The sequence below is a fragment of the Pelophylax lessonae genome (assembly GCF_965119305.1).
Source record: "Pelophylax lessonae genome assembly, chromosome: 12".
In the NCBI taxonomy this organism is placed as follows: Eukaryota; Metazoa; Chordata; class Amphibia; order Anura; family Ranidae; genus Pelophylax; species Pelophylax lessonae.
This window is the reverse complement of record NC_138779.1, coordinates 175,118,078-175,133,414: the sequence shown is the minus strand read 5'-3', so window position 1 is coordinate 175,133,414 and position 15,337 is coordinate 175,118,078. Positions and strand designations below refer to the sequence as shown.

The following is a 15,337-nucleotide window of genomic DNA, read 5'->3' as shown; positions in this document are numbered from 1 at the left end:
CCAGCCAGAGCCCTGACTTAAACTCAATTGAGCATCTCTGGAGAGACCTAAAAATGGCTGTCCACCAACGTTTACCATCCAACCTGACAGAACTGGAGAGGATCTGCAAGGAGGAATGGCAGAGGATCCCCAAATCCAGGTGTGAAAGACTTGTTGCATCTTTCTCAAAAAGACTCCTGGCTGTATTAGATCAAAAGGGGGCTTCTACTAAATACTGAGCAAAGGGTCTGAATACTTAGGACCATGTGATATTTCAGTTTTTCTTTTTTAATAAATCTGCAACAATGTCAACAATTCTGTGTTTTTCTGTCAGTATGGGGTGCTATGTGTGCATTCATGAGGAAGAAGAATGAACCTAAATGATTTTAGCAAATGGCTGCAATATAACAAAGAGTGAAAAATGTAAGGGGGTCTGAATACTTTCCGTACCCACTGTATATAAATATATAAATCTTCAATTCGGGTGCTCCACCTCATGCTCTTGTGATATCACAAGATTACGAGTTACAATTATCACCGGAGCACCCGAATTGAAGATTTATATTTATATTTATATATATATATATATATATATATATATATATATATATATATATATATATATATATATATATATATATATATATATATATATATATATATAGATATCTATATATATCTCCACCTATATATATCTCCAACTATCTCTCTCTATATATATATATATATATATATATATATATATATATAAATCTTCAATTCGGGTGCTCCTGTGATAATTGTAACTCGTAATCTTGTGATATCACAAGAGCACGAGGTGGAGCACCCGAATTGAAGATTTATATATATATATATATATATATATATATATATATATTTTTTTTTTTTTTTGTGCTACAATACTGCATGAACTAAAGTCACCATTTGCACAATTTATTGTCACATATTGTTTATATTTTATTTTGCTGCACAGATTATAATCACCTTTTGCACAATAACTGTCATTTGCTGCCCGTTTTATATTTGTACTGATTATAGTCGATAATTGTATATTTGTGGCTATAGATTGGTCAACTTTGTGTCATTTATGTGACAAGTACAGTCAATAAGTGCACTAATTTTGTCATATATATTTATTTTGGAGCTTTTTCATTTACTAATTTTTTCACAATGATGGGGGCACTATAAATATATGTTTATACACATTTATTTTGAATATATCCAAATGTGAATTTATTATACTCACGGGGCACATATTCAAATTTCAAAATTAGTGGCTCAAGTACAAATTGGCCCACACCAGTACTAATAGATCGATTGGGTGTACATTGAGTAATCCCCTAGAATATATTGTTATATACTTACCTAAGGAACACTTATTCATCGATACCAGCGCCTTCTTCATTTTTGTCATACCAAGTTTTTTGTGTTTCACACAATAAAAAGAGGCAGCAGGTACAGACATATTATTGTCAGAGAGCAGAACCAGGCGCCTGCACCATTACAAATGACATTACCTTTATTACTTTACTGGGGGCAACCCAGAAATTTGGGGAGTTTATTTTAATTTCAATGAGAACAGTAACCAGGGCAAATAGGAAGGGTGAATGTCCCTAACGGGGGCACAGGCAGCAATAGTTATAGTCTAGGATTAGGTGTTCTAATCCCTCTCCACTATATCCAAAACTAAAAATAAAGTTTTGCCTTTAGCCTGACAGAAGAAGTGGAGAGTAGAGAAGAAACTTTTGATGGGTTAGGTAGAAAAAACTGCAAGAGTTTAAAGCCCCGTACACACGAGTCGAAATTCGGCCGGGAAATTTCGTCCGACGAACGATCTGCTGATTTTCAGCTTGTTAGTATGGTGCTTCCGACAACCAACTCCGACTTTTCGGCCGAAAAAATCCTGGTGTGCAGGCTATATAATTTTAGTCGACCGTCAACACAACGTCCGATTTTCATCTCATTAGTACAGATTTCGAGGGGGAAAAATCTTATGAGCAAGACTAGGCATGCTCAGAGATGAAAGAACACAAAGGAAGCAATCCAACACATGACATCACTTCTGAAGTAGAATTCTGTCGTGTGGGAAAATTTGTGTGCAGTCTAGAGCACATTCCAACCAACAGACACCACTCTGGACAAGAGACGGATGACCGGTCGGCGGAAATTCGTTGCGTGTGTACGAGGCTTAAGTCTCCATTAGATTTAGCTTGCAAACAGACCTGCACTAAAAAAGCAACTTCAGGTTTTTTTAAAAAAAAAAAAAAAAAAAAATCAGAAAATAACATTTATTATTTAAAATAAGAAGCGAAAAAATAAAATACACCAAATAACCTGGTTACCTGCTGTCACCTTAAGTGCAACTGCAGAGCAGCTAATATGCAGTTCAGGAATCCTCACTAGTTTTAAGACTCTTCCTACCCTCTTCCACTACATATGGCTGATTTTACACATTTAAAGTACTGAAAGTCTCCACTGCATAGGGGAAGAGGAGTTTTATTCAAGCTCAGGCCTACTAAGTCAGGATATTTTAGGAGGAATGGGCAAAATCTCAGACTCTTCTATATGGGTTCTGACAGAAAAAAAAAATCCTAAAAAGTAACCACCACAGAATTAACTGAAGTTTTACTAAATGACAAATGCAGATGTGATGTCTTGTCTGCTTAGCTACAAACAGCTCAAAATGAACCGGTCAGGTCCTAAACATTAGTTTAGTTAACAACAATCTGTAGTGTTTTTCTTCAAATTACTTTGTGTCCCTTTGAATGTCCTTGGACTCCAAGTCAGGCTCATGTACAGGATCTCTTGAGGTTAAAGCGGAGTTCCGGCCACGAAAATGTATTTTCAATAAAAATACCCCCGGGACAGTCAGGGCTAGTACATTCCACAATGGATAGCCTCTGATCTGTCCCGGGTCACACTTACCTTTTAGAAGAAATACTTACCTTGAAAATTTCTTCTCCAGCGCTGCCATCTCGGATGTGGGCAGCTGAAGCCAGCGCGTCCTCTTCTGCGTCCTCCTCTTCCAGAATGCGCCTGTACTGGCTCCGCTCCTCACTTCCGGTGCGGGCGCGTCATGCCTCCACAGCTTCTGGGCATGCCCAGAAGCTGTTTAGCAGAGAATGACGCGCCCGTACCGGAACTGACGAGCGGGGCCGGTGCAGGCGCATTGATTCCTGGGAGCGATGAGGTTTAGTTCCCAGGAATCAATGCAAAGAGGAAGAGACGGCACGGGCCGCGGCCGTAGAGTGAGGAAGTGGAAGAAAGGCGAGTATATTTTTCTTCAATAACAAGGTAAGTAAACAAAAAAAAAAAATTGTAACTATCCATTTGTTTATCAGGTGACCAAAAGCAAGTGGATGTCCCAAAATCGATTATGTCGATTTTGTGGCCGGAACTCCGCTTTAAGCCCCACTCCCAGGATTTAATAGTCCGATGCCTAAGCATCAGTGCCCTGTAAAAGATCTGTAATCAAACTTGTTGGCATTGACCAGCCATCACTAAATGACAGACCGAATGACAGTCCTATCTGGACTGCGGCTTCTCCATTTAGCAGCCTGAGTGTCCCCTGCCGGGTAACAGTATAGCCTCCTTCCCCCCGCTGTCGGCACAGAATTCATCCTTTCAAGCAGGTAAAAGGCAGAAGGCATGGCATGTCCAGGCAGAGGCATTAGCTGCCCAACTTTTCTAGTTAACAAGCCAGTGATTTGGTGCTAGAATGTGGGGTGGTCCTAGCAACCAATCACCTGCCTTTTACCATGAAAAGATTGCCAGCTCCCGCCCTCTGCCCAGACATGCTGCACCTTCTACCCTCTATCTGCTGGAAGGGATGAGTGCTGTGCAAGGTAAGATTAAAAAGGAGAGGAAAGTTGTGATTAACAGGGGGAAATGTGATGTAAAGGAAGGGAAATTCACAAAAACGGGCTAGGGAGCAAGTAAGGAGGATTGGGCTGTGAAGGGGATTGGGGTGCAAAGAAGAGGAGCTGTTAAGGGGACTGGGGTGCAAGTAAGGGGAGCTATGCAGGGGACTGGGGTGCAAAGAAGGGAAGCCATGAGGGAGACTGGGCTGCAAAAGGGGCTGGGATGACTGGGATACAAGGTAAGAGGCTGTAAATGGGACTGGAATGCAAGTAAAGGGGGGACTTTAAAGGGGACTGGGGTACAAGTAAGGGGGCTGTGAAATGGACTGGGATGCAAGTAAGGGGGGGGGGGGGGCTGTAAAGGAGACTGGGGTACAAGGAAGGGTGCTGTGATAGGGACTGGGGAGCAAGTAAGGGGGGGGGGGCTGTGAAGGGGACTGGGATGCAAGTAAGGGGGGGTTGTAAAGGAGATGGGGTGCAAAGGAGGCTGTGAAAGGGACTGGGGAATAGGTAAGGGTGGAGGGCTGTGAAGGGGCTGGGATTCAAGTAAGTGGGGAGGGGGGGGGGCTGTGAAGGGGACTGAGGTGCAAAGAAGGGGGGCTGTGATGTGAACGGATGAAAGAGGATACTGATGTGAAGGAGGGGGACTGTGATGTGAGGTGGGGACTGAAGACACCGGTGTAAAAGATGTAAAAGGGGGAGGTCTGTGATGTAGGGAGGGGGCTGTGATGTGAATGGGGGACAGAGGAACAGAGGACATTGAAGTAAAGGAGGAGCTGTGATGTAAAGGGTGGGGGGCTGTATTGCAAAGGTGGGTTCTATGATGTAAAAAAGGGGTGCTGTAATGTAAAGGTAGGTGCTCTGATGTAAAGAGAGTGCTGTCATGTAAAGGGGATTGCTGTGATGTAAAGGGGGGCATTGTAATGTAAAGGGGGGCTCTATTGCAAAGGGGGTGCTTTCATGTAAAGAGGGGGTTCAGCGATGTAAAGAGGAGGCGCTGTGGTGTAAATGAGGTACTGTGATGTGAAGAGGGCTGTGATGTAATAGGGAGGACTGATGACACTGATGTGAAGGCGAAACTAATGTAAAGGGGTGGGGCTGTGATATGAAGGATCTGAGTCATAGAACAAACACAAGACTCCGACCTCTGCTGGATGAAAATTGTAATGACCGGACCTCCATGAATTTGAATTCCATACCCCTGGCATAGACGATATTTTGGAGTTGACAGGTTATTTGTAAAGCATTTCTACCATTTAATTTTCTATGGTGCATGTAAAAGCTTGGTGAAGTAGTCTCTGCTGAAGAGGAACTGAAGCTACATACTGTCCAGGTCTGTCTAATTGTCACCAATCAGCTGAGACCACAGGACCAATGTCAGAGGGACCCTGGCGCAATGATTGCTTACAAGCAGGCAAAAGTTCAACAGCTCCAGTTTGATAAGTAATGGTTACTGTAAAGGCTCATTTACACTCTCAAATTGGGTTGGCAACGCATCAGAACAGACATGTAGCAAATTCTTCTAAGCAGCAGATCAAACTGCACAGCAGTGCATTACTGTGCATTGTGGTATGCTACAACACATGTACATTATTGGAGATCTGTTGGGTTGCTTTATTGGCATCTCTTGACTTACTCTATTGGCATGCCATTCAAATCGAAAACACTGCAAAGAGCCGAACCGCGTATCGTGGGTTACCACAACACACCTCGATTGATAAGTGTAAATGGGCCTAGCTCGTTGTCTGCTCTAAGAGCTTCTGTTAATCTACTCAACTAGGAAACAGAAATAATCCCAATGCTACAAACTCATTTTAGCTTCTCATATGGCTCGTTTCCACTGAGCTTTCTGGTACGGTTCGGTTCGGTACGCTATTTATGCCGTTTCCATTGTGAATGGTACCCTAATTCCGAACCGTACTGTACCACTTTTTTGGTACCCTTTCCTTGGGGTACCAAGCACATTAGTACCGTACCAACAGGGTGGAGCTACACTCTGCAGAACTTGATTGGTTGACAGAGAATCGTCGATCACAGCTTTCTTGCTACACCACGCCTATCATGAAAGGGTACTATTGGCAGTGGAAACTCAAGGTGTACTGTTCCGAACCGTACCGTACTGAACCGAACCGTACTACTCAGTGGAAATGAGGCAATACTGTGCAACAGTTTACTCTTCAGACATGGATAGTAAGGTTACAACACATTAATTACTGATACATATCATCAACTTACTTTCCCAGAAGACTTGATACCTTTGATCATACCACCACAAACCAGTACCCAGGCAAGAATAAGACACCCTGTCATTGGCCAGTTCATCTCTGATGCTTCAATGGACTCTGTAACATCCAAAGCTTTTCTGTACCAGAAGTACGTAGTGGGTGTACTCTCGGCACATTCTGGCTCTGTAAAATACCAAAAAACACACATAGCCAGAGAAGGACAAACAAAGTGTATGTAAGTCGAGGCAAATTTTAAAAAACATAAAAAAATCAACAGGCAATTTTTTGCACTTATGAAATAGATATAATTTAACACTCTCAATGGTAAATTAAAGGAAGTCCATTGTTAGGGTTTACATAAACGTACTCAAGCTGTACCGAATGCACTGTTGGCATGTGGAGTAGAAAGGAATGATTGGCATGTGCCCACCCAACAATGTATAATGAGGATTAAACCCATTCTATCAAGGTTTATAATAACTTGTTCTTGCTTTCACTGTTTAAATTGTATTCTGAAACTGCCATTTTATAATCCTAAGCATGGTCTCCCTGTTTGGTTTTATATTACCTTCAGTGACTTCTAAAGTCTTTTTGTTCTTCAAGCAAACAGATACCTGGTAGCAGAGGTAAGATTATCAGCATTTACATTGATAAGCAGTATACCAGGAACTCTGTCATCACTTATCCAGGCTCTTTACATCACAATATAAAACAGGCAATGTTTTTCAGAGTCTCTAGTAGCAAGATCTTCAACTTAGAGAGCCCATCTCTACACATCTCCCACCACACTACCTGTTTTTGACATACAGTAAATGCACATACAACCATCTTACAACCACCTTACAATATCAACCTTTCACATACGAATATAAATTAAACAATTGTTTTCAATAGACTGGCTATGTTTTCATTTAATCAATAGGACCAGAAAGATTGCTACCAATTCCTAATCATTAAGATGAGCACCGGTCAAACACAACCCAGGGGCTCAAAGAGTGATTCTCAACTCGGGTTCCTTGAGCTTTGGCTGATTGACCTCTAATGTGATGGTGCCTGCATCGTTCAAGAGCCAACGCCATTTGGTAAAGTTAGAAGCATGATATTAATGATTATTTTAGTTATCATTCGGGGTGGTATTGCTACAATGTAAAGAGGGTATCTTCCCACTGACCCCTGGTAAATTGGTTTTAGTAGGGGTTCTCCAAGACCTGAAAATGATTCCACTAGGGCAGTGATGGCAAACTTTGGCACTCCAGATATTTTGGAACTACATTTCCCATGATGCTCATGCACTCCGCAGTGTAGTTAAGCTTCATGGGAAATGTAGTTCCAAAACATCTGGGGTGCCAAGGTTTCCCATCACTGCCCTAGGGTAAAAAGGTTGAGAATTGCTGCTCTATAACGTGTGTCTATAATAGTTGACAACAGATTTACCCAGACAGAACTAGATGGCTTATAGCATTTATAGTACTGTGCTGCCATCTTGAGTTTTCAGGCAGAAATGGATCTCACGCAGATTGCGGCAGGCACCAAATAGGCTACAAAGATCTAAAAAAAAAAGCCTGCAAAGGGAGAGCTCAACCACGATTTCACAATGAGACTTCACTAATGGTCCCTACATGAGACTAAAGCCGGCCATAGAACTGGCTGAATTTTGATCCATCTATGGGCAGGCCAGTTGTACTGAAGTCGATCTATTAATCAGCCTGTCAGTTTTTTTTTCCATATGATCACTGCTGGTGGCTTTACCTGCCAGCAGTGATCATTGTTTTCTGACGGCAGGGAAACCTCTTGCTGTCATAAAATAGCATAGCGAGATGGATTCCCCCATCAACAATTACTGTCTTGATGGGAAAATTGCATAACCTATGGCCAGCCCAACATCCTGAGCCAAGATCAACATACCATTCCTATGATCGCTTAATCTCCAGAGTTCTGCTCACTAAGGAAACCAAGGACCAGATCTAAAAGGAAGCCCAGTAACTTTAGGGCTCATTTACACTTGCTTCAAAACATGGCTTCGGACATGCTTTTTTAAAGCTCTCTGAACAGCATTCAAAGTCTAAATAAAATGGTTAGCTTGAGTCTGTTTACACCTTGCTTTTGCTTTGCTTCTCAAATTATATCCAATGTCGCTTTAGTGGTGCTTCAAAGCATCTTTAAAGCCTCCATAGAAGTCTACGACAAAGCTCGCTTGAAGCACCTGCAGCTTTTGAGAGGCTTTAATTTAGCTTTAGCTTTGCTTTGTTTTGGAGTTATTGCAGGTATGAGATATCAGTACACACACATGGCATCTGCCAAGCTTCATTAAATCTTTAAAAAAAGCACCACAAAACATCAAAGCACCACCGAAGCATTGCAGAAGCATCAAAAACACATCAATAAAGTATGTGGAAGCAGTAGGCGCTTTAATGTGTGTTGAAGTCAAAGCAAGAGTAAATGAGCTCTTCGAGTATTCCTATTGCTACACAGTATTGTCAATGTAGAATTGCCAGGAATGGATAAACAGTGGGCTGATTTACTAGAACTGGAGAGTGCAAAACCTAGTGCAGCTCTGCATAGTAATCAATCAGCTTCCACCTTTTTATTTTTTTTGTCAAAGCTTAACTGAACAAGCTAAAGTTAGAAGCCGATTGGCTACCATGTACATCTGCACCAGTTTTAGTAAATCAACCCCAGTGTGTCTGCAAATTGTATCCCTCTGCCTATTTGTATCTCCCTGTATGTATCGTAGAGCTTTTTCCTTTAACTATAATTTGCACGTACACACCATTTATGCTTAGTGCGACGGACTCCGGACACCCCGACTGGGTATCTCCGCCAAGAAGCTGCTTCCTAAGCTCTGGAACACAAGACCTGTGAACCTGGCTATAGTTACCCCAAGAACTTGACAGTACAAGTTTTGCAGTCAACCAGAAAATAAACTGTTTATTCAAACACAGGCACAAATAGATATACACTGTGGGACAATCCCCCCTCCCCCTTAGCAGCCAATTCACATACACATATACATCCTATAATAAGTTGATCTTAAGGCAGACAGAAACAATAGAACAATGGGATACAGGTACTTAATCACAAACCCCACCCACCTCACTATCTAGCAAGGGTCTATGAGACACTATTATTCTAGCAATCTGAAAAGTCAAACCATTCATCTTCATATATTTCCTGAGGGATACTGTTCAGAAATATTATTGTCCCAAGTAAAGGAGCCCCTCACTCTTTCAACACAAAACACACATATAGAACCCAGGATAACCGGGGTAACACCAAATGCTGAGTCCGGTATGGTTGTACAGCGAGTCTGACTAGTGCAGACCCAACTGGGGTTCTTGGTCACCCTGTGCCCCTAATAGACACAGGGTGACTTACACATAAGAGGGGCTGGGGAATCTGGACAAGGAGTCTCCCAACCTCCCTAAAGCAATCTGGGTTCCACAAGCCCCCCAACCAAAGTGACTCACGTCACACTTAGTAAAAGTTTATTAATATTCTACAGATCTGTTACTTTGGTTCTCATTGCAAAAGTTAGGACAACAATTTTGCCTAAAAACCAAAACAAGTCTTGAAGGTGAACGTAATCGCTAGTAAGTAAACTCCTACAAAAGATAAACATTACCATACAAATCATCTTTGTCTATATAGTACTAACCTAATTGTGTCTGATTGGCCAGGGTGGGGCAGCTGTTCCATGGTAAAGGATACTGGAAGGAATTAAACATATAAAAAAGGCTCCATCCGATAATAACATTGTAATACAGGGCCACAAATGTACACACCTGCAAACAGAAAATGGTTATGTTATTTATTCAATACCAATACTCCGCATTATCTAATTATAACAGTGGCTACGGAACTGACAGAACTGGATGAATTTTACATACAGTATACACTACATAAAATAATCCGTCCTGTAGGCCAACTGTCAATTCAAACCTACCCAACTCTCATCTGTGGGCCCAACTCATAAAATACTTTTTTTGCATCCAACTTCCTCTCAGTATTCCTCTTGTTAGAGGAAAGTTTTAGCAGTATTCAGGTTTCAAATAGTAATTTATGCTAAATGCCCTCTACTGCATTCTGACCAGGTTTTTCTAACATACATGGCTGGTGGTATGAAGGCTTTTATTAGAATACAAATGGTAGCTACTGGTATTGATGCAATGGCAAGTGGAGTTTTTTTTTTAATTAGTTGGTATTGTAACTCACACCTAATTAGAAGATTTATTTATTACAGGTACTTATATAGCGCCGTCAAATGTACGCAGCACTTTACGTATATATATATATATATATATATATATATATATATATATATATATATATATATTGTACATTATATATTTATATATATATTGTACATTCACATCAATAACTGCCCTCAAGGAGCTTACAATCTAAGCTAATCCCTAACTCACATACATGCACATACTAGGGCTAATTTAGACAGGGTGCAATTAGCCTACCAGCATGTCTTTGGAGTGTGGGAGGAAACCCACACAAGCTCAAGGGGAACATGCAAACTCCAGGCAGGTAACGGCATTGTTGGGAATATGCATCATTTAAAGCAAATATAGAAAGCAATGCAACTCAAGGTCCCCTTCACATTGGGGTGCTTTTGCCATGCTAAAACACACATTTCCAGCACGCCAAAAGTGTGTGAAAATGATTCCCCTTTAAATCCGATGTAACTGTTCACGTTGCTGCACTGTGTTTTAAAAGGTCCTGCATGCTGTATCTTTGGTGTACTTGTCACCACGCTGTGCGTCTCCGAAGACGTCACAGGAAGTGACGAAACGCGCAAGATTGGAACGCACAGCGTGGTGACGTAAGTGAGGGGTGGAACGCAAGCCGGAAGCTCTCCCGCGAGCGTCCACACCAAACGGTTTGCACCGTACTCACACGATCACAGGCGGCCCACGAGGCTAGAAATTGGGATAAGAACATACTTACTTCCCCTGCATGATCCTTTGACGTGAAGTGTTTGTTTTTTTTGGCTTTTTTTGCTTTTTGTTTGAGAATTTGCCTATTTTTGCTTGAAGTTTTAAAAAAAACCCTTTTGTTTGCGTGCATGAAATTTTTGCCTAGTTGGGAATAAAGAGTTTTTAAAGATAACACACTATCTGGAGCTTCATTTCTTGCATATACCCTGGCGTGGTGAGGGGAGAGGAGACGGAGGCGGACCCCATCACCCTACCCATTTAGAAGCAAGAAAGAAAGCTCGCTCTTTAGCCTAGGGGGCTATACAAGTCTGAATAGGTCCTGGTGCTATAAGGCACACAGGACCCACAACATTTGGTGAGTGATTGAATTCTACCATTATCACTTGGATGAAATACGGCACCCAGCACCTGCACTTTATTTAAGAAAAATTTGCACAGAAGAACCACTGTTTATATAAGAATTGTTTGCACAATTTTTTCCTTTGGAACTCTCACTTGGCGATTATTTTTCACTGAAGATTTAATCTATTTATTGGACTATTTTTTTTATATATGCCAATTTTATTTGTGTACACTCTTGAATGTATATAAAGCAAGCGCTATAGGTAGCCTATTTTTTAGACTACTTACCTTCTAACATACCAAAAATGTTTCAAAAACACAGTCATGGTGCGTTTTTTGAGTCACATATCCAAGTTTCAGAGATGCATTGCTGAGAGACAGGGTTCCTCAAAATGTATTGAAAATGTGATATGTGTTTTTTGAAAACACATACCACGTTTTTAAGCTCAATAGTGTGAAAAGGCCCGAATAGCTAGTGCGCCCGTATCCAAGGGTTCCATGGTTAATGGATTTTAATTTGTGAATCACCTGAATTTAATCAGCCACAGAACCTGTGTAAGGCCCCTTTCACACGGGCGATCTGATCAGATCCGCCTGTCAATTTTTCAGGCGGACCTGATCGGATGCTCCATACATACCTATGGGGCAGCGGATGTCAGCGGAGACATCTCCGCTGACACCCGCTGCTATCCGATTCCGATTCTTTCTGTGAAATCCGGACAGATGGAAACCCTATTTTCCATCCGTCTGGAGGATCTGATGAGAACGGACAGGCGGTCCGCTCTCATCCGATCCCCCATAGAGGACAGCAGGGATCTGACAGCTCTGACTCCCCGCACAGAGTGGAGACAGAGCTGTCATCCGCCTGCTCAGCGGGGATCGGCGGATTGATCCCACGCTGAGCAGAACGGACTCCCTCGCCATGTGAAATGACCCTAAGAAAATTTGGAAAAGCTGACACGCAGCAAGGTAAAGGCATATCTTTTGCAAACATTTATTACATGCACCCACATTATTAAAATAAAAATGTGCATTTAAGAAATTTTTGCATTAAAGCCTTCAGAGCATTGCAACCTCAAACAGCGAATCATGGGCGCAAAACACAGGCTCCTGGATTGTTTGCATACAATATTCAGGTCCTTACATACTGTAGGTATGTACCTTTATCAATGGAGCTAGATAAAGTTAAAAAAAAAAAAAAAAAAAAAAAAAAAAGAAGGACTATATGTTATGCCAGTCCCTCTGCCATGGTTCAGTTTAAAAATACCCTGTGCTCATTCAAACTCAACCCCAATGTGTGGTGTCAACTGCCTTTCTAAAAGTCTCCTCACAACACTTTAGTGCAAAGCAACAAAGAAAAAAATAACTCTTAAACTGATCATACAATTATAAGGTGTTACACATAAATCTTCCAGTGTTCACTGTTACAAATAAGTGTCCAGTGCTTCTCATAAATTGAATTTTTCATATTCCCACCACTGTGCCAATATGTGACCACCATGTGGAATTTTCTACACTCCTCCACCAGTGTGCCAAGCCGTTATGCACCATTGAATCCAGTAAGAAATGCTCACTCACCAAATGGTGGTGATCCCTTTAGGCAGATCAATATGTGCTTTGTTTTATTGTAATAAATCCCTCCACTCCACTCTTTCCAGCATGCCAGATCTCCTGGGACTGAAATCTCCATCTCCTGACCATACCACCAAGGGATTTATGAAACCAATAAGAAAAGTCTCATTGTGCAGTGTTTATTGTTTAACACAGGCTTTTTCAATCTGGGTGCCCAGGCACCCTGAGATGTCTTGAGGTTTCTTCAGGGGTGCCTTGGCAAAATGCCTAAAAACTGCCCAAAATATGTAAAGAAGCCAACATGTCAATTAAGCCTGCCTTTTAGTTACATAAAGCCACAGGTTTTCATTGTAAACCAATACAACCTTCTATTGTAGCATCCTAACGACCAATGACATCATCAGTTGATATGGAGGATGTCAGTAGCCTGCATAGTATCCTTGTTTGACCCTCATCTGCCCCTCTCCATAAGCACATTAGCTGAGTGATGGAGAAAAACTGAGGGAGAAGAGAAACCCTGGAATACTAGTCAGTACCAGTTTGCAAAAGTGTATTTGATTTGGAAGAATAAATCACCTCTAACGTTGGGTGTTCTACTTGTGAGGATGTTGCTGCATTTTGTAAAACTATTCGAATAGGTTTTACATTTTAGAATGGTGTGCCTCGAGTCTGTCCATAATTTGTAAAGGATACCTCAAGACTGCCCAGAATTTTTAAAGGGTGCCTCGAGATTGTCCATCATTTTTAAAAGGTGCCTTGACTGAGAAAAGGTTGAGAAACACTGGTTTAAAATACCCACATTAAAAACAATATATTGCCCCTCAAATTTGTTTGTGCCCAAATCGGCACCAGAACATAAAACTGAAGACGTCATAAAGATGAAACATGTAGAGCAGGGGTGTCAAACACAATTTAATTGCGGGCCGCATCAGCATTATGATTGCCCTCAAAAGGGCCGGTTGTATCTGTAGGACTAGATGTCAAGTGCATCCCCTACCCTTACATAAGACATCAAGAGCCTCTCCACCATCAGAAGTTGAGTCCCCCCTTACATCACAATGCACCTCCCTTACCTTGTGGTGCTGCTGGAAAGAAGCTGGAGGCATTGCTGGAAAACAGAAAGTATAAGGTCTGGAGGAGGACTGGAGCTCTCCTGTAGCTACAGGAGAGGCACGAGGGCCACATAAAATGGCCTGGAGGGCCAGATTCAGCCCACGGTCCTTGTGTTTGACACCTGTGATGTTGAGGAAGGACTTCCAGTTGTCACATGTGGTTACGTCAGTTCCAGTGACACGGTTTCCAGTAATTGGAGCCCACACCGAAAAAAACCCACGCAAGTAGAAGGCAGCAATACTGTTTCCTGAATGCCTGGCAGCTGCTGATCTACCACCATGTGGAAAGCAATCCACCGTGGATCGCTTTTCAGAAGGCAGTAAAGCAGTAGCTGCCAGGTATTCAGAAGCTGATAGTGCCGCTTCCTAGAGGTGGGTTTTTTTGGCTTTTTTAAAAAATCCCAATGGTTACACAGGCCAACACACATTTTGGTGCCTCGAATGTTAGACCTGTTCCTAGGTAAATCTGACCCACTTATTCCATAGATGGCACAATTTTTTCCCTATCAGCTCTAGTTTTTGAGATACAGCATACATGCCATATACCACTCTTCACTCTGGTTGCACTGTTAAAAATCAGGATATTTGAATGTAGTGTTTTATTTAATTTCCTTGTAGCATGAAAGAAACACATAAAAATAGTCATACCTCTACAGTGCTCGCTCTGCAAAAATAGATACGAGTGGCAATATACACACACCTCTTAATCAATCAGAACTATAATATAGTTAGTAACTTACAATTTAGGCTACATTCACATGTGGGGCGTAACGGATCGCGGGCAGAATCACAGCGATTCTGCCCGCAAACCGGAAATCATTGCAAATCGCGGGGCGCCTGTGCGATGCCTGTGATTTGCAATGGCACCCCAAACGCTGTGCGATGTTTCCGCGATTTCCGACTGCCGAATCGCGGTAACATCGCGCAAACAGAATCGCGGGAAGCATGACTCCCAAAAAAGGTACAAGAGCTTCTTTTGTGCATCATGCGTTCCGCGATTCTGTTTGCGTGATGTTACCGCGATTCGGCAGGTGGAAATCGCTGCAACATCGCACATCGTTTGGGGTGCCATTGCAAATCACAGGCATCCCACAGGCGTCCCGCGATATGCAATGATTCCGGATCGCGGGCAGAATCGCGGTGATTCTGCCCGCGATCCACTACACCCACATAGAACGTAGCCGTAGATTCCAATGTAGGATTACAGTTGGAAATACGTAAACACTGACTATATCTGCTAACTTGTCCTCAAAAATACAAACTAGGTAACAGAAGAAAAAGTTGATCAGCAAGATCTTTTT

At 42.0% G+C, this 15,337-nt stretch overlaps 1 protein-coding gene across 4 annotated transcripts in view; it reads right to left on the bottom strand.

Moving 5' to 3' along the window:
* Window positions 1-15,337, bottom strand: part of LOC309568417 (sodium-dependent neutral amino acid transporter B(0)AT2-like) — a 500,552-nt gene that overhangs the window by 27,726 nt on the left and 457,489 nt on the right. For all 4 annotated transcript variants that reach the window (XM_082274084.1, XM_082274085.1, XM_082274083.1 and 1 more), the window contains exons 4-5: window positions 9,720-9,846; window positions 6,075-6,247 (exon numbers count right to left, since the gene is read on the bottom strand). In XM_082274084.1, coding sequence (XP_082130210.1) covers window positions 6,075-6,247; window positions 9,720-9,846 — 300 coding nt within the window. The remainder of the gene's footprint in view (window positions 1-6,074; window positions 6,248-9,719; window positions 9,847-15,337) is intronic.